The sequence below is a fragment of the Dromiciops gliroides genome, chromosome 3 (assembly GCF_019393635.1).
Source record: "Dromiciops gliroides isolate mDroGli1 chromosome 3, mDroGli1.pri, whole genome shotgun sequence".
NCBI classification, from domain to species: domain Eukaryota; kingdom Metazoa; phylum Chordata; class Mammalia; order Microbiotheria; family Microbiotheriidae; genus Dromiciops; species Dromiciops gliroides.
The window spans coordinates 345,367,761-345,387,028 of NC_057863.1; the positions used below are offsets into that span (position 1 = coordinate 345,367,761).

The 19,268-nt window shown below is 38.2% G+C and overlaps 1 protein-coding gene across 1 annotated transcript in view; it reads left to right on the forward strand.

Annotated features, from left to right (window-relative positions):
- The first annotated feature begins 216 nt into the window (after positions 1–216).
- The window catches only part of IL20RB (interleukin 20 receptor subunit beta), a 30,399-nt gene continuing 11,347 nt past the window's right edge, over positions 217–19,268 (forward strand). Inside the window, exons 1-3 of the mRNA XM_043997963.1 lie at positions 217–354; positions 12,755–12,881; positions 14,770–14,957. Coding sequence (XP_043853898.1) covers positions 285–354; positions 12,755–12,881; positions 14,770–14,957 — 385 coding nt within the window. The 5' untranslated portion in view covers positions 217–284. The remainder of the gene's footprint in view (positions 355–12,754; positions 12,882–14,769; positions 14,958–19,268) is intronic.

A 19,268-nucleotide genomic window follows, 5' to 3' on the forward strand; every position in this document is an offset into this window, starting at 1 on the left:
GCAGGTATGGAATTCATCAAACAGGCTTGAGTGGAGTAGGTCTGGAACTCCTTCTAGCCACTCCCCTTAATGAAATGTGACTGGATGACTAATGAGTAGGAGGAGTGGTTCATTGTCTTGTTCCACCAGTCTGGTCTTTTTTTTTTACAGAAAAGTTCGGACACCTCCAAAATCCCAAGCTTTGCTTCAGAAATCTGTACCCTGCACCAACAATGGCTGAGCATGACACGACACTTTATCTGGGAAAAGACCATTCAAATCCAAGCTAAGCCTGGACCCACAGAATGGTTCTGAAAGGTTTGGCAAACCTGGTCGTGTGGCTTCTCTGTATCTTGATTCCAACTTTGCTCACAGGTAACTTAGTGGGTATTTGGGGCCTGAGGATGTGGGAGGAGAAACAAGGAAAAATACTTTTCCTTGGGTTTGAATGCTTGATATGGAGGTATCCAAAAAGTTCTTGCGTCTATGTTTTAAAAATAATAATAACACAAAATACCCCAAAGGGTAAATATGAGTAATTTAGAATTCTGTCTATCTTCCAACTTCCAGCTAGCAAGCTAGAAAGGTAAGAGTTACCAAAGGAGAAGATGCTTATGATACAAATCAGGAGCTCTAAATGCTGAATGAATCCTATCAAGTTTTGCTTCATTTTTCTTTCTTGTTTTCCAGTTTCTAAATCTTAAAATGTATATGCTCTGGAGGCTTCCTCCCATATGTGCTTCAAGAAGGAGGATATAGGTTTATAAATTCTCACTTCAGTATAACCCCACATGGGGAGGAACAACTAATTATCATGAAACTAGTGCCAAATCTTGTAGGAAATTATTTCTCTCACAAATCCTGATTATTGCATAAAAAGCAAGGAATATGACACTTAAAAAAAGTACTTTAAGTTGGAAGGGATTTTTCTTGGCCTTCAGAGTTCACTACAGACTTCCTTGCTGTATTCCAGTTTGCTTGTTTCTACTTGTTTCGTCACTTTGAAATCCTAGCCTCAATCGCTTTAGATTCATTTTCATGTCACAGCTTGCTTAAGAGGGGTTTCTTTTTTTTAAAACTCTGCCTATTCCATGTTGACTTGAACCTATAACAATATGTGTTTATTTCATTTCAAATTCTCAGGGTTTGCATGGGACAGAATTTCAGAAATGGTACCATTTTTAACCTTTAGACCATGTTTCTTTTTTCCTGAGAATTTAAATATCATTTTATCCTGCTACACTCTTGCTCAAAAAGGACTGTGACTCTTTGTTGACTGTGACATCCAGTCTCAATTCTCCAGGACCATCCACAATCTGGTCCAGTCCTAAATCTAATCAACCTTATTTCTCCAAATGAAAGGTTAAACCCAGGCACCTCACAGTCGCGAGCACATGGCATACCATTTCCCCCTTCTTGTGTCTGCTTTCATTGTTCATTGCCTAGAACGTTTTCCTCACTTTCTTTTTACCCTCGGAATCCCTTCTTACCTAGTTCAAATACATTCTTCTCCATGAAGCTTTCTTAGATTGCTTTAACCTTTACAAATTCTCTGTCTTCCACAACCCTATATAGCACTTTTTATTTATATGAATGTTTAATTCACACATATTATATGCTATATGATATAAATCATATTTTATTTCACACTATTCCTCAGTTGTTCAGTCATATCCAACTCTTCATGACCCCATCAACCATATTGTTCATGGGGTTTTCTTGGCAAAGATACTGGAGTGGTTTGCCATCTTCTTCTCAAGGCAAACAGAGGTTACCTGACTTGCCCAGGGTCACACAGCTAGTAAGTATCTGAGGTTGGATTTGAACTGGTCTTCCTGACTCCAGCTCTAGAGCCCTGTCCACTGAGCCATCTAGCTGCCTCCTTATTAAAATACTAGCTTAGCATTAATAACGTGTCATATTTCTATGGCATTTTAAGGAACATTTGTGCTTTGCTCTCAACAACCTTCTTAGGCAGGTAGTACAGTACAATAAAATTATTACCACTCCAGAGGCTCAGAGAGGGGAAAGGTGAATTGGCCAAAGTCATACAGCTATTAAGTGCTGGAGTGAGGATTCAAACCCTAGTTTCCTGACTCCAACCAAGTTCAATGCCTTTTCCTTTATAACACACACAAAGTTTCACATGTTTGTTTACCCAGATTGCAAACTTTTTCTGGGAGCACGCTCTGCTTCTTTGGTATCTGTCACATAAGATATGTTCAATACATATTTCTTGGTTAGTTGATTTTGTGAAGGAGGAGTCAGGAAATATAGCATTAGTGGGAGGCAGGAAATCAGTATAAATGCTTATGTATATGTACATATATAAGTTTAAAACCTTCTTAACTAGTTCAGTTAGAAAGTTTATAATTTCTGAAACTATAATAACCCTTTTCTTTTAAAGTAGCCTATGACAATATATAAGCCATGGAACCTAAAATTCATAGATCTGGAAAGGAAACCTAGAGGTCATCTAATCTAATCCCTCATTTTTTAAGACAAGGAAATGGTTGGACAACCTCATGCAGCTAATTAACAGCAGAGATGGATCAGAACTTAGGTATTTTGATTACTAATTCAGCAATCTTTCCATGATACCACATTTCCTACCAGGGATAAGACTTTAAAAAAAACCACTTATCATCTATATCTACATCCTATTCTGTGAAGTTTCTCACTTCCTTCAACTTTTCACAGGATCAGTGTTTTCTCTTCCCAAATAAAGTACAATTTCCCTGAAGGCAAATGCTCTATCTTCCATTCCTTTAAATACCCCATCATGCTTAGTCTTTAAAAAACATTAACAAATAATTCTGTCTGGCATTAGAGACCTCAGTGTTGCTATCATATTTGGTGTTTCTATCACTTCTATTTTTGGATGCCCCCTGGCATCTTTTTTTGGTCTTTTGGAGAAATCTATTACATTCCAATCGATTCATTTCCTCTGACCCATTGAAGTATTTACAACTTAAATTTTAACAAAACTTTTGCTTTCAAGATCTTTTGGGATCTGACTGCCCCTAAGGTGTCATAACTTTTGGATGCTACACAGATGCTATGAAAGTACTTGGCTGAGGAGAATCACTGATGCCTTGGTTTCATATCTGTCCACCAAGGGCCTCAGCCCTTCTGTTAACACTAACTTGCCATAGTATTAATTATTAAAAGGACATGGTAAATACAGATAAAGCTACTTGTTTATCTTAGTGAAATAATTTTTTTTTGGTGAGGCAATTGGGGTTAAGTGACTTGCCCAGGGTTACACAGCTAGTAAGTGTTAAGTGTCTGAGGCTGGATTTGAACTCAGATCCTTCTGACTCCAGGGCCGGCACTCTATCACTGAGCCACCTAGCTTCCCCCTCATTTAAAAAATTTAAATAAAACACTTTGTAAATGTGAATTATTTTTTATTCCATACTCAGGACTAAACAGCAAGTTTCAATAATAAAGAAATAACCCTAGTGGGTTATATTTTTTCTAAAGGCCAAAGCAAGCTGTTAATTATCTTGAGACTGATTACTATGAGAGGTGGTTGTATCTCTCTCACTGTGGTTTACTGTAGCACACAATAGATAGAGAATGTCTAATTGTGGGAGTGCGCAATGAATTCTGAGAAGGTGTCAATGCGGTTACCATTGAGGTAGGATCAGGTGAGGTTGCTGCAATTGTGAACATGCACATATACAACAATCTAAGGATCAGGAGGGAGGAGAGAAACAACAAGAACAGGGTTCATATTAGGGGCATGAAGAACTTGGTTGAAAAAGGAGAGCTTCAATAGTAGCAGTAGTAGAAGAAGCAGGCCTTTGAAAGTGTAAGGAGAGAGAGCTCTAAAAAGTCTCTCCCCAACTTTGGTGAAATCCATGGAGAATCGAAGTGCTCATATGTATCTAGAAGCATAAATAGAGAGGTCTGATGAGAAGCTAGAAACTTGGGGCAAGGAAGAAGAGAGAAAGGGGGTCTGGGGGGAAAGACCTTTCGCTATTGATTTTTCCATTTTATCTTTAATGTAGTTTACCAAAGAGGAAAGGGACACAACACTTCCTCTGGGGAAAATTTGTGGCTAGAATTTTTTCACTAAATATAGAAGCAAGGGATTATTTGTTAGAGAATTTTTAAAAATCAATTCAATCACAATGAATGACTAAGAGTGCATTTGTAATAATCTAAGGGAGGCAGGATGGTGCTGTGATTTGGAATTGGAGTACTTGGCGTTGTCACTTTACTACCTGTGTAACAGAGGGGATGTCAGTTTATATGATGACCTTCAACTTCTTCCTCTGTAAAATGAAGAGATTGAACTTGATGACTCCTAAATTCCTTTTCCATTTCTAAATCTGGGACCCTAAATCCCAGAAATTAAGTAATCTATCAGTTTTAGGTCAGCAGAGAAAAATGAGTTTATTTTGGAAGAATTATCAAGAAGGAAGTATGAAAAACAGGAAGGAAATAGGTATATAAAATATCTATTTTGTGCCAGATCCTGTGCTAAAAGCTTTACAAATGTTATCTCATTTGATCTTCACAACAATCCTGGGAGGTAGGTACTATTATGATCTCCATTTCGCAGTTGATGAAACTGAGGCAGACAGGGGTTAAGAGATTGCCCAGATCACTGAGCCAATAAGTATCTAAAGCTGCATTAGAACTCAGGTCTTCCTGACTGAAGGCCCAGTGTTCTATCCACTGTTGCTGTTATTGTTTAAGATGAGGAGGAAAAAAATCATTAATGATACATTTCTGTGGAGGTTATTCCTTTAGAACCAATACTACAGGTTACATTCTTTTCTTTAAGAATCAGATACTTAATATAGGATATATTGCAACTTATTTAAAGAGAAATTGTGATATATTTATTCATAGTAATGATAAAAATGTAAACAACATATTGTAGGATTTTGGTTTTTAATCCATTCTGCTGTCTGCTTCTGTTTAATGGGTGAGTTCCTCCCATTCACATTTTTTCCCTCCCATTCACATTTATAGTTATGATGACTAGCTGTTTATTTCTCTCCATGCTATTTTTCGTCTGTTTATCCTCCCCACTCTGACTTTCCACCTTTTCCCTTCTCACAAGTGTTTTACTTATGATCACCGTCTTCCCCAGTATCCCCTCCCTTGTATCAGTCCTCCTCCCCCTTCTATTATCACCGTCCCTTTTAAATCTTCCTTATAGGGTAAGATAGATTTCTATATCCAACTGAATGTATTTATTATTCCCTCTTTGAGCCAACTTTGATGAGAGTAAGGTTTAATATTTGTCCATGCCCCCATCTTCCCCTCCATTATGATAGTTCTTTTGTGCCTCTTTGTGTGTGTGACAATTCACCCCATTCAATTTCTCCCCTCCTTCTTCCATGCAATTTCTTTTTACCCCTTTAGTAATGATAAAAATGACAGATTTGTTTAGAGTCTGATTAGGGGATTAAGTACAAAATAAAATTACCCAGGAAAGAGTCATAACTAAGTTAGCTTCAAAGGAGAAATAGAATGGCTGGTGTAGACATAAGAAGACCTACTTTATTGAATACCCAGGGCTACCTGTGCAGAGTAAGGTGGCAGTGGGGTTTTGAGAAACAGTGTGATATAGAGGAAAGAACACTGGGCTTGAAATCAGCCAACTTAAGTTTGAAATATGACTAATAATTATTAATTGTAAACCTGTAGGTAAATCACCCTTCCTAAATCTATTTCCTCATATATAAAATGGGGATAATACTTTTACTACCTATGTACATGTATCACAAATTTTTTGTGAGGAAAATGTTTTCTAAACCTTTAGCACTGTATAAATGAAAGTTATAATGTTTTTCAGTATAACTTTTATGTTAGACCTTTCCTCTGAAATGACAGATTGGTTTTAGTCTTGGGAGGATGGTGGTAGTAAAAGTTTAACAATTGGCTTTCTGGGGAAAATGTACTTATGACTCACTTTTAAATTTAATCTGCTTATATAATTTTCTTCATCACTTTCTTGAATCTAGATATTAATCAACAACAAAAATCAAGCCTTTATTTGTAGTTCACTGTAGTGTAAATGTTCACATTGAAAAATTTAACAATCAGTTCAAGTCTTTAGGAAATGGCACCAGAACATTTCTGCTTGGTCCCTCTAAATAATAATCTAAATGACTAATGTCTTAGAGTCTTGTTTGGGAACATCATACCATGACTTGTGTGTCTCTGAAAGGGTTCTAGGTTTCCCTACAAGCACTCAAGCTAACAAAAGCATTCAACATAATTTCTATTATGATAGCAAGGAGCACTTTGCAAAGCAATTGGGCAAGTCCTTGCTGGTGAGCACCACATTCCTCACAACAAGTTTGGTTTGAAGTTACTACAGATTCACTGAGCTCCTTAATGCAGTTCTTGCATCCTTAGTGGAATCACAGATCTTAAGACAATGCAGAATTCTGTCTTATGCCTCTTCTCAGCTTCTCCTGGGTCTGTATAACCCTGGTTGGTCAGTAGCAGCTCCCACACTCTTGTTTGCATTTCTTAGCATGCCATGGGAAGTCAGGCACAGTTCTCTTGGATCTGGTTTGTGTCCAACCTCACTCCAACACTTTCTTGGCACAGCTCTGGCAATCTGCTCAGCATGGTCCCTGACCTGGAATGCCTGCCCTTTTCAATGCTTTTTTAATTTTTGCTTCTTGCATTCTGAGTTCTGGGCAACTAGGTGGCGCAGTGGATAGAATGCCAGGCCTGGAGTCAGGAACACTCGTCTTCTTGAGTTCAAATCTGGCCTCAGACACTTATTAGCTGTGTGACCTTGAGCAAGTCACTTAATATTGTTTGCCTCAGTTTCCTCATCTGTAAAAATGACTTGGAGAAGGAAATGGCAAACCACTCCAGTATCTTTGCCAAGAAAACCCCAAATGGGGTTATGAAGAGTTGGACATGACTGATCAAAAATTCTGAGTTTTAAAAAAAGGCATTATGGGAAAAAGGAAAGCACAGAACTTGAAACAAATGAAGGAATGAAAAGAGAGGGGGTTAAGAAGCAAAACAAAAGAGGAAGGCCTGGGGGACTAATTAAATTCATACTAATTTGGGTTAAGCATAACTGAAATTTGAAGCATGTACTACAAATCACATCAGGACACAGAAAGCTAGAAATAATAGCCTACAGGCTTCTGAAATAAGGTGAACTGAATTGAATTTGAGTATAAGAAATGAGGCTGATTATAAAGAAGAAAATAGTTTGTATGTATGAAGGAATCAGTTGAATGATCTTCATATTAATAAGGGAAGTCAATCATACTAAAATGGGATTTTTTTAAACAACCAAAATTTGGGTAGTTGAAATATTAGATGTCAGGCTGGGATGATTTGTTGATTGAACTGTAAACTATGGAGGGACAAAGATCGGGTTTATGAATGAATATTCACCCCAAAGAAAACTGAAAGTGAAAAAGATAGCTAAAGACCTGGTGACTTTCGTGCATAGCAAACACTAAAAGGTAGTCATTGTTCAGAGCTGGAAAAGACACTGGAAATCATTTAGTCCAATCTCATTATTATTCATTGCTACTATTAATAACATCCATAATTTTATTAAATAGAATTTATTAATATATGCTAATTAGTCATCATAGCTGGTATTTACATAGCTCTTTAAGGTTTGTACTTTTAAAATATCTCTTTTTATCTTCACCACAACCTTGAGAGGTAGGTGCTATTATTATCCCATTTTTCATAGATGAGAAAACTGAAGAAGACAGAAGTGAAGTGATTTGCCTTGGGTCACAGCTGTTAAATGTTTGAGGCCTGATTTGAATTCAGGTTTCCCTGACTCCAGCCCTGGTGCTCCTATCCACTGTGCCATCTAGATGACTCTAGGCAGATTTTACTGATTTTTACAAAGGAAATTGAGGGAACTCCCTCACCCCCAGCAATTTGTACAAGGCAACAAATATTGTTTATGGCAGATCCAGGATCTGAGCTCAGAGCTTCTGACTCCAAATGCAATACTTCCCACCCACCCCCTCCCGCCCCGCCCCCAATTCTGACACATGGCTCTTAGAGTAGGAGAATAGCATTTCATGAAAGGGATATTAAGCCAGAAGAAATTGACCTATAAAGTCAAATTATTGAAATATTTATTAGCACAAAGGATTGAAGGCTATTAATTTGGATAGATATGGTGATAGAATTTTTGGACTACAAGAGACTGAGGTATACAGAGGAGAAATAACAGAATCTGTACTAGAACTGAGGCCCCCTAAGTCCCAAGACATTGGTTTTTCCCACTTTGAGGAAAGTGTAGTTCTCAAAAGGATATTTTGAAGATACAAATAGAAACAACTATGATGAGAAAGAATAGGGAGAGTCATCAGAAATCGCTGACAAACATGGGTTTTAAAAATTAATCTATAGAAGTTGGAAGTAAGGGCAGGAAACTAAGGATGGATGCAGAAAGTTGACCTGCGCCTGTCAAAGGTCACTAGAGCTCAGAATGAGCTTAGGTTAGTGGTGATGGCTATTTGGGGTATGGATGATCCAAAAGGATTTTTTAAAAAGTTGTTCGGGGGGTGAAGGGAATACCAAAGAAGGGATAAGACTACTTTTGGGGAGTGTATGACATCATGATGATGAACAATGTTGAAAAGGTTGAACTCTGTTCATTTTTTTAGTCCTTTTTCCTCTGCCAGGAAGCATGATCTTTGAATGGGAGAAAGAGAACAAAAATACTAGCAGGGAGTTGGAACTCAAGATAAATGACAAAGTGAGAGAAGACCTAACTACCACTGAAGTGTGTTCATGTCTGGTCGTCAATTAATTACATCCTATGTACTGAAAGAATTGGATGATGTCATTACTAAGCCATTGTCTGTAATCTTAAAAAGACTGCAGATAACGGAAGAGATGTCAGAAGACTAGAAAAAGTCAAATGTTGTCCTTTTTTTTTAAGGAAAAGGGTGGAGTCTATGAATTATAGAATAATGAGCTAGACTTCGATTCCTAGAAAAATTATAGATCTTTAAAATAAAAAAATTTATATTGATATATTTTATTTTCCCTATAATCTAAATTTCTGAATGTTTCCTCCAGTCCTACCTAGTGATCTCTTCCTTACTAAAATCAAAAGAAGAAAAGCATTTCAGCAATACCAAACAGTATCTCAACTTTCTCTGACAATTTCACAACATTCCACAAACATAATCTACTTTTGCAAAAAAGGGAGGGAATTACATTTTCTTAGCTCTTTTCTGGGGTCAAGTTTGGTCAGTATTCAGTTTCTGTTTTTTTTTTTTTGTTCTGTTTACAATTATTGTAGTTATTGTGTATAGCATGTTCTTGGTTCTGTGTACTTCACTCTTTATTAATTCATATTAATCTTCACATGCTTTCCTGAACTCTTTATTGTTGTCATTTTTCATAGTACAGTAATAGTCTATTACATTCAGGTGAAAGAATTTATTTAGTAATTCCCATACCAATGGGTACCTACTTTATGTCTAGGTCTTTGCTAGTACAAAAATGCTATTATAAATATTGGTGTATGTGGGAATTTTATCTTTGTCTTTAACCTTCCTGGCCCAGTTTTGGCATCTCTGAGTCAAAGGGTACGTACCTTTTAGTTATTTAAATACCCACACATTATTTTCCAATATATGGATAAGGGAAGGATTTAGGACTAAAGAAAATATAGAGGGCATTACAAAAAAGTAAAATAGATCATTTCAATTATATAAAATTAAAAAGTTTTTACACAAACAAAACCAATGCAACCAAAATGAAAAGGAAAGCATAAAACTGGGTGGGGGGGGGGATTTTGCTACAAGTATCTCTGATAAAAGACTCATAAAAATACAAGTCATCTCCTAATCAATAAATGGTCAAAAGATGCGAACATGCAGTTTTCAGACAAAGAAATCAAAGCTATCTATAGTCATATGGGAACAATACTCTAAATAATACTCTATAGACAATACTCTATTCATTAGAGAGATGCAAATCAAAACAACCCTGAGGTACCACCTCACACCTATCAGATTGGCTAATATGACAAAAAAGGGAAATGATGGGTGTTGGAAGGGATGTAGGAAAATTGGGACACTAATGCACTGTTGGTGGAGCTGTGAACTAATCCAACTATTCTGGAGAGCAATTTGAAACTATGCCCTAAATGCTATAAAACAGTGCACACCCAGGGCAGCTAGGTGGCGCAGTGGATAGAGCACCGGCCCTGGAGTCAGGACTACCTGAGTTCAAATCTGGCCCCAGACACTTAGTAGCTGTGTGACCCTGGGCAAGTCACTTAACCCCAATTGCCACACTAAAAAAAAACCACAAACCCACAAAAAAACAAAACAAAACAAAACAACAACAACAAAAAAACAGTGCACACCCTTTAATTTACCTGCTGGATCTATATCCCAAAGACACCAAAAAAAGGGGAGGGGGAAAGGACTTATTTATACAAAAATATGTATAGTAGTTCTTTTTTTTTGGTGATTAAGAATTGGAAGTCAAAGAGCTATCCATCAAATGGATAATATCTAAACAAGCTGTGGTATATGATTGTGATGAAATATTATTATGCTATAAGACATGCATGATAAGCAGGATGATTGTAGAAAAACGTGGAAAGACATATGAATTGATGCAAAGTAAAGTGAGCAAAACCAGGAAGACATTGTATTCAGTAATAACAATATTGTATGAAGAAGAATTGTGGATGACTAAACTGTTCTCAGCAATACAATAATCCAAGGCAATCCCAAGGACTAATGATGAAGCATACTATCTGCCTCCAGAGAAAGAACTGACATTGTTTGAAAACAGACTGAAGCATGCTATTTTTCACTTTCTTTCATTCTTTTTTTTAACTTGTCTTCTTGTATAAAATGACTAACACGGAAATGTTTTACATGATTGCACATGTATAACATATATCTGATTACTTACCATCTCAGGAAGGGTATAGGGGAAGGTGAGAAGGAAGGATAGAATTTGGAACTCGAAACTTAAAAAAAAAAATCCAAAATGTTTAAAAATTGTTTTAACATGTAATTGAGGAAAAGTAAAATATATTAAACACACACACACACACAATTCCAAATCGCTTTCCAGAATGGTTTGACCAATTTGCAGCTCCATCAACAGTATATTTGTGTGATGACCTGGAAGGTCATCTTTTAACATCTGTGTCAATTTGTTGTTTAATGGTTTTTTTTTTTAGCTTAATTGAAGGTGTGAAGGAGGAAGGAAATAAGCAATTGTTAATAAGCATTACTGTGCTCCAGTTGCTATACAAATATTATCTCATAGCTGTGTGACCCTGGGCAAGTCAATTAACCTTTATTGCCCCACAAAAAAGCCCCCAAACCCCCCAAAACCCCAAACCCCCCAAACACCAAATATTATCTCATATGATCCTCACAACCAACCTGGGAGGTAGGCATTTTTATTACCTCCATTTTATGGGCTTTGAGCTCAATCTGCTGCATAACCTACCTGGAGTAAGAGTTAAAGAAAACAAAGGCAAAGCTGTTTGGCAAAAGAAAGGGTACTATTGAAGAAGTTGATGGTCTGACAGAGAGGTGATGCAGAATTAGACATCCTTTTGGGGCATGGCTAATTTGTCAATCTATTTTGCTTAACAATGAATATCTGTTACAGAGGTTTACTGTTTACCTAAATACTCTCTTCAGTCTGAGTGTATGAATCAGTCTTCTTCCTCTGTGTGATTGTACCTGATCCTTGCTGTTGTTTATGTCATATTCAGCCTTGTTTTAGGAATTTATATTATGACTATCACTCTTATCACTCTCCTTTTTCAGATTAAATCAATCAATCAATCAATAAGCATGTATTAAATACCTCCAATCTGCTAAGTGCTTTACTAGCTGCTGGGGATACAAATAAAATAAATGAAAAATCCTCACTCCAAAGAATATGCTTCTTGTTGCTGTTGCTGTTAGTCCAGAAAAGGGATGGGGAGACAGGGAGGATGAAAAGGAGAAGTTAAAGGGATTAAGAAATAAAGAAAATATATTATTATATAAGCAGCAAGGTGGTCAATATGCTTTGGTTGTGAGGATGGAGTGCATGAAGCCATGAGCCAGTATTAGAAAGAGAAGAATGAGTTAGAGCATATAAATAGTAGGGGCACAAATTTTGGAGTCGAAAGAAAACATTTTTTAGAAGTCCTGGCCTCTTGGTTCAGGAGCCTCATTACTAGTATATCCATTGTCTACAGATTGTTTTAGGAGCAGACTTGATGCGTTGGAGAGAGTGTTGGCCCTCAAGTCAAGAAGACTCATCTTCCTGAATTCAAATTCAGCTTCAGATATTTACTAGCTCTGTGACCCTGGGCAAGTCAGTTAACCCTGTTTGCCTCAGTCTCCTCATCTGTAAAATGATCTAGAGAGGGAAATGGCAAACTACTCCAGTATCTCTGCCAATAAAATCCCAGATGTGGTCATGAAGAGTCAGACACTACTGAACAACAACAAGACTGGGAGAAGATTTAAATGTGCTTTAGAGGTTGTTTCTGGCCCAGAGAGTGCACAACTCTATGTTTAGACATTGAATCCTTGATGTTTCCTTAAATCCTAGTAATCATAGTATGTAGAGCCTCAAGGGGTCTTTGAGAAGGTCTAATTCAGCCCTCTCATTTTACACATATGGAAACTGAGGCTAAGAGAGGCTCACCTAAAGTCATATAGGTAGCAAGGAACAAAGGCAGGATCTGAATTCAGATCATCTGACATGAAATCCAGTGCTCTAATCACTTCTCTGTCTGTCTGTCTGCCAATCCTAGATGAAGCTGTCATTCTGCCAGCCCCTCTGGATCTTTCTGTACATTCTACTAACATGAAGCACATATTGACTTGGAGTCCAGTGACTGTCCCTGGAGAAACAGTAAATTATTCTGTTGAGTACCAGGGGTAAGGTTTTTTTTTCTTTAAGAACAATTGTTTTCCCTTAGTAATCACTTAGATGATATCTTGTCTCCACTTAGTCCCTTGCAACAATGCCTAGCCCACAGACTCTCCTGGAGTTTTGGAAGCACCTTGACATAATGGGGAAAAAAGACACAAACCACTGAATTTATATTTAGAAGATGTAGGTTTTAATTTTGCCTCTTTAACTCACTACTTGTGCAAGTTACTTCATTATATGGGGTCTTAGTTTCCTCAGTGGTAAAATGAGGGGCTAGATTAGATGGCTTCTGAAGTGCCTAGGGCACTAGGTTAGCACAGTGGATAGAGTGCTGGGCCTCGAGTCAGGAAGACCTGAGTTCAAATCCAGTCTCAAGACTTACTAACTGTGTGATCCTGGGAAAGTCACTTAACCCAGTTTGCCTCAGTTTCCTCATCTGCAAAATGAGCTGGAGAAAGAAATGGCAAAGCATTCCAGTATCTTTGCCAAGAAAACCCCAACAGGGTCATGAAGAGTTGGACATGATTGAACAAGAACAATGACAACAAAGTCCCTCAAGGTTTTTAGATCCATGATTCTATGGTATTTGCAGTCTGCCTCATTCTATACTCTTGGCTCAGTATGGGCAATCTTAGGCCTGTAGCTTTTAAGCAAAGCCAGAATGACATCAGCTGAAAGAGGGAAGGGATGATAAATCTACTCTGTGTAAATAGGAGTTTTTAGATTTAGTTTAGGCACATTGGCTGAAAACAAGGCACCTGGGGAGCCTGATAAGAAAGAGAGATAAATCTTATCTGGTTTGTTTAGCTTTTTGCTGCAATTTATGCCTTTGGGGGAGTTCTAGGTGTGTAGGAGGCACTCAATTAGTGATTGGCTGATTTGTGAATATTCTTGGTATTTGTTGTTTAGTCATTTTTCAATTGAGTCCAACTCTTCATGACCTCATTTGGGGTTTTCTTGGCAAACATACTGGAGTGCTTTGTCATTTCCTTCTCCAGATCATTTTACAGATGAGGAAACTGAGGCAAACAAAGTTAAGTGACTTGCCCAGGGTCACACAGCTAGTAAGTGTCTGAGGTTGAATTTGAACTCAGGTCTTCCTGACTCCAGGCCCAGCATTCTATTCACTGGGCCATACATACACACATATATGCGTATGCGCACACACAAACATATATATTTATTTATATTTATATGTATGTATGTATGTATATAAATATATATTACATATAGTATGTTGATATGGTATCAAAGAAGTAAGTAGAAATGGCTAAAAAGGAGAGGGAATGCCCCCGGTCAATCATGGACATTTCAGTCAATCAACAAACCTTTATTAAATGCCTACAATGTGGAAACACTGTGCTAAGTGCTCGGGATTCAAAGGCACAACAGTCTTCTCCATTAAGGAGCTCATTGTATAATGTGAGAGCCAACATGCAATAAACAAGATAATAATTAGTAATGATAATTATGATAATAACTAATATTTACCCAGCACCCATTATGTACCAGGTACTGTGGTAAGATATCTAAAGAGTAGATAGAGGGGGTAACTAGGTGGCACAGTGGATAAAGTACCAGGATTTAGGAGGACCTGAGTTCAAATCCGACCTAAGGCATTTGACACTTACTAGCTGTGTGACTCTGGGCAAGTCACTTAACCCTCATTTCCCCTCCAAAAATAAAATCCACACCAAGAGCAGATGGAAAGTAATCAGAAAAGGGAAAAGACATTAAATGCCTCTGGGAGGACTGAGAAAGGCAGGTTTCATGAAAATGTATAGATTAGTGAAAATGGTGGGTGCTGAAGATTCCCTCCCACCCCCAGAACTCAGCTAATATGTTGTGTCTTATTTACAAATCTTACTGCATGCTTTTCTATTTTTTACTCAGAGAATATGAAAGATTTTATGCTAACTCCTGGATCCCCAGCAGTTGGTGTTCTTCCATTAGCACCCCAGAGTGCAATGTTACAGATGACATCACGGCCACCGTGGCTTATAACTTTCGAGTCAAGGCAACATTCGGCAATCAGAGTTCAGCCTGGAGCACCCTGAAGGAGCTTTTCAATCGCAACTCAAGTAAGTAAATTATTTTCATTCATTCACAGGTCCAAGCTCTGTCCCATTACATTTTTTTTTTTTTTTGGTGAGGCAATTGGGGTTAAGTGATTTGCCCAGGGTCACACAGCTAGTAAGTGTCAAGTGTCTGAGCCCGAATTTGAACTCAGGTCCTTCTGAATCCAGGGCCAGTGCTCTATCCACTGTGCCACCTAGCTGCCCCATCTCCTTGGTATTCTCAATGGCTTCCTTTGGCCCCTTGCTCTTGTCTTCTGGCTCTGGAACCTTAATGAAATTAATGATGCCATTGCTACTGGAAAAGCTGCTCTTCTCCCTTATGGTTCCTCTCACTATCTCTGCAGCATTCTAAACTAAAGTACCTTTCCCTCACCACTACTCCCTTGTTAGGGTTGTCTCCTATTAAAATCTAAGCCTCTTGAGCTTAGGAGCTTATTTTTATACTTTGGATTTGGATCCTCCATGGTTAGCACAGTGTGTGGCACATGGTAAGTTTGTTCATTCATTCATAAATTCATTCATTCAACTGTATTCCTCTCACCCTTTCTCATAATATATAACTTCTGAAGCCACTTCTTTTTTTAAAAAAAAGTAATATACATTTTTATTTATAACTGAGTTCCAATTTTTATCCCTCCTTCCCCTCCTCCCTCCCTGAAGTAGTAAGCAATCAGATATGGGTTATACATGTATGATTATGTAAAACATGACCATATTAGTCATTTTGTACAAGAAAACTTGAATAAAAGAAAAAAATGAAAGTGAAAAATAGTCTGCTTCAGTCTGTGTTCCATCAATATTAGTTCATTGTTTGGAGCTGGACAGTATGCTTCATCAACAGTCCTTTGGGATTGTCTTGGATCATTGTACTGCTGAGAATAGTTAGGTCATTAAGAGTTCTTCATCCAATAATATTGCTGTCTCTGTGTACAACATTCTCTGGTTCTGCTCACTTCACTATACATCAGTTCATACAAGTCCTTCCAGGCCTTTCTGATATCATCCTGTCATTTCTTATAGAACAATAATATTTCATCACCATCATGTACCACAGTTTGTTTAATCATTTCTCAAAGATGGGCATTCCTTTGATTTCCAGTTCTTAGCCTCCACAAAAAGAGCTGCTAGAAATATTTTTGTACAAATAGGTCTTTTTCTCTTTTGGGGGGATGTCTCTGGGATATAAACCTAGCGGTGGTATTGCTGGATCAAAGGGTATGCACAGTTCCATAGCCCTTAGGCCATAGTTTCAAATTGCTCTCCAGAATGGTTGGACCTTTTGAAGCCACTTCTGCAGTTACTAACATCTTCTTCATCCTTTTGGAAATGCGGGGAGCCAGGGATCCTATGAAGCAGTGTGATAGAGTAGAAGAATATTGGAATTGAAGTTCTGAGGCCTGGATTACAGTCCAGTTTTTCCACTTACTGGCTGAGTGACCTGGGAAAATCGTGACTTCACTAGGCTTCAGTTTCCTCATCCTCAAAAATGAGTTATCCTGCTGACCATGATTGTAAGCTCCTTGAGGGCAGGGACTCTCTTTGGCCTCCTTTTTGTATTCTCAGAGCTTAGCACAGTGCCCGGCAAGTACTAGGTGATTAATAAATCCTTGTCAATTGACTGAAATGAGATAATAGATATATAGCTCTTCTGACAAAGTTGGACAGCCTGACTCCTACAGAGTTTAAGTGGTTAAAGACCTGGGAAGATATACTTCTTTCAGTTGAGAAGAGAGGACTCTTATCAAGAGAATCTGGACTGGGGGCAGTTGGTTAGATAGAGATGGAGAACTGGCTCTGGAGTCAGGAGGACCTGAGTTCAAATCCAGCCTCAGACACTTAATAATTGTGTGACCCTAGGCAAGTTACTTAACCCCAGTTGCAGAGATGGAGACAGAGAGAGTGGGATGGAGAGACAGAGACAGAGATTTGGACTGGACTGCAGACCTTACAGTATAATAGGTGTTTGAAAAAGTTCTCTGGAGAGGGAGAGAGAGAGAGAGAGAGAGAAGAAGGAGAGTTGGCAGAGAGGGAGAGAGCTTAGTAATTATAGAGTTAGTAGCAGCTAATGGTTGGCATATTGAAGTCCCTTAGCAGCTGGAGCCTTTTCCTCTCCCTAGCGTGGGCTGGAGGCTGATCTAATAGGTTGCTCTCGATTGTCGAATTTTTCATTTGCCACCTTCAGAAATCAGCAAATCCTACAAATCATTTTTTATTGTTTGGTTGATTGCCTAGGCTTAAGAAAGTGATGGAGAAAATGTTAATAATCCACATCACACTTAAAAATGTGTCCTTGTACATATTTTCCCCCTAGAAAGCCATTGTTAAATATGTACTGGTGTACCACTGTTTGCAGCTAAATTTAAGAGAATCCAGCAGAGTGACTGACTCCTGACTTCTTGGAGAAAGAGCTGGAATAGTGTCTCAGTTGTTTCTCCATGAATATACTCTGCTCTCCTCTCTCCCTACAGTTTTATTACTCAGAACAATAAGGAATAAGATTATTTGCTAAAATTACTTTTACATTTAAACTTTTGCCTACAAATTCTTTTCTTTTTTTAAATTCAAAGGTCAGAAAGAAGATAATAGCTTCTTGGGTTTTTGTTTTTGAAAATGTGAGTGAGAGAAAAGGAAAATCTTGTATATTTGATTGCTAAATTCAATTTAGGGATCAACATCTAGGCTTGGCAATCAATAGGTTGGCTGAAAGCTTGAAGGATCTTATGAAATCTATTTACATTTTTTTTTTTTAGTGAGGCAATTGGGGTTAAGTGACTTGCCCAGGGTCACACAGCTAGTAAGTATTAAGTGTCTGAGGCCGGATTTGAACTCAGGTACTCCTGAATCCAGGGCTGGTACTCTATCCACTGAACCACCTAGCTGCCCCCAATCTATTTACATTTTAAAGTTTTTTTAAAAAAGTTTTTCAGAGAGAGGAAACCCCTAAGAAATGAGACCTCCACTGTAGACTAAAACCCTCTGCAACTAATATTATTTCCAAACTTTTGCTGGGGGCTTCCCCGCCCCCCACCTCTTTCTCAACTAGAGAGGGATGGGGGAGCAGGGGAGAACGGGAGTGGAGATTTCCAGAAGGTGAGCCAGCCGCAGTGATCTGAACTGGGCAACAGATACAAAATTAATGAATTACCTTGAAGTATTATAAGAATGTAGGCTATTCAGTCTGGAAAGAAGAACTAAGGAGAAGTTAAGAGGCAACCCAAGGAAGCTGGACTAAATCTTTTTTGTGGACCTGGGGGAGTGTTTTAATATCTCTTAGCAAAAACAAAACAAAACAAAACAAAAATTCCACATTAGTCATTAAAAATGCCTTCCCTCTGAGAGAAGATAAATGGACTTTTAAAAAACGCAAAGGTAAATAGAAGTATTTAGGATAAAGACTATTGAGTATTCATACCCAAGTCTGTAAACTGTCTAGCCAACCTCTTTTCCCTTTTGGTAGGCTTCCACCTCCCCATGGTACCTTCCTTATGGTTTCTTGGGGTTGATAGAGACTTGCAGTCAATATGGACTTGCCTAGTCTCTATAACTCCTAAGATCTGTAAAAGGCAAAGTCTAGGTTGACTCTTCATGGCAGTTCTGTCCCTGGGTGCAACTTGGCTCTTGCCCCTGTGATGTCTAGCCAGCTTGATCTAGGAATGCCTCTGTTGCCCTGGAAGTGCTCCAATGGGTTTGGGAATTTCTCTGCTGATCTGCTTCTGCTAATGGCTACTACTGCATTGTTGCCTTCTCATTACTATCCCTAGGGTCTCAAACATGTGCAGGCTTTCCCTACAGGCAACTTGGCCATCATCTCTAAAAGTAGTTTCTGTCTTCTTTGCATCTCTACCAGCTCTGATTCTCTCCATCTGTTTCTGCTCTCCCTTAACTTTTTTTCAAATAACAAGCATTTGTTTTCTCTCCTCTCCTCCTCTCCCTTTCCCCCCAATTTGAGAGAGAGAGAGAGAGAGACAGAGAGACAGAGAGACAGAGACAGAGAGAGACAGAGACAGAGAGACAGAGAGGGAGAAGCACACTCATAATAAAGATGGGTATTCAGGCCAAACAAAGTATATATAACACAGTTATTTGCTATCAATCAATCAATCAACCAGTCATTATTAATATAATATTAAAGAGCCAAGGGGTCTACACTGGATTCTGTGAGTTCATACCTTACCAAAGAGCTAATCTTGTTAAGATACAAGAGGAATGAAGACACTTCTCCCAGGCACATGCTCTATGTATGTAACCTTACTATTGCTACTAAGAACATTGTATGCTGATACTTCCCTGGAAATTAAACCTGTCTGGATGTGT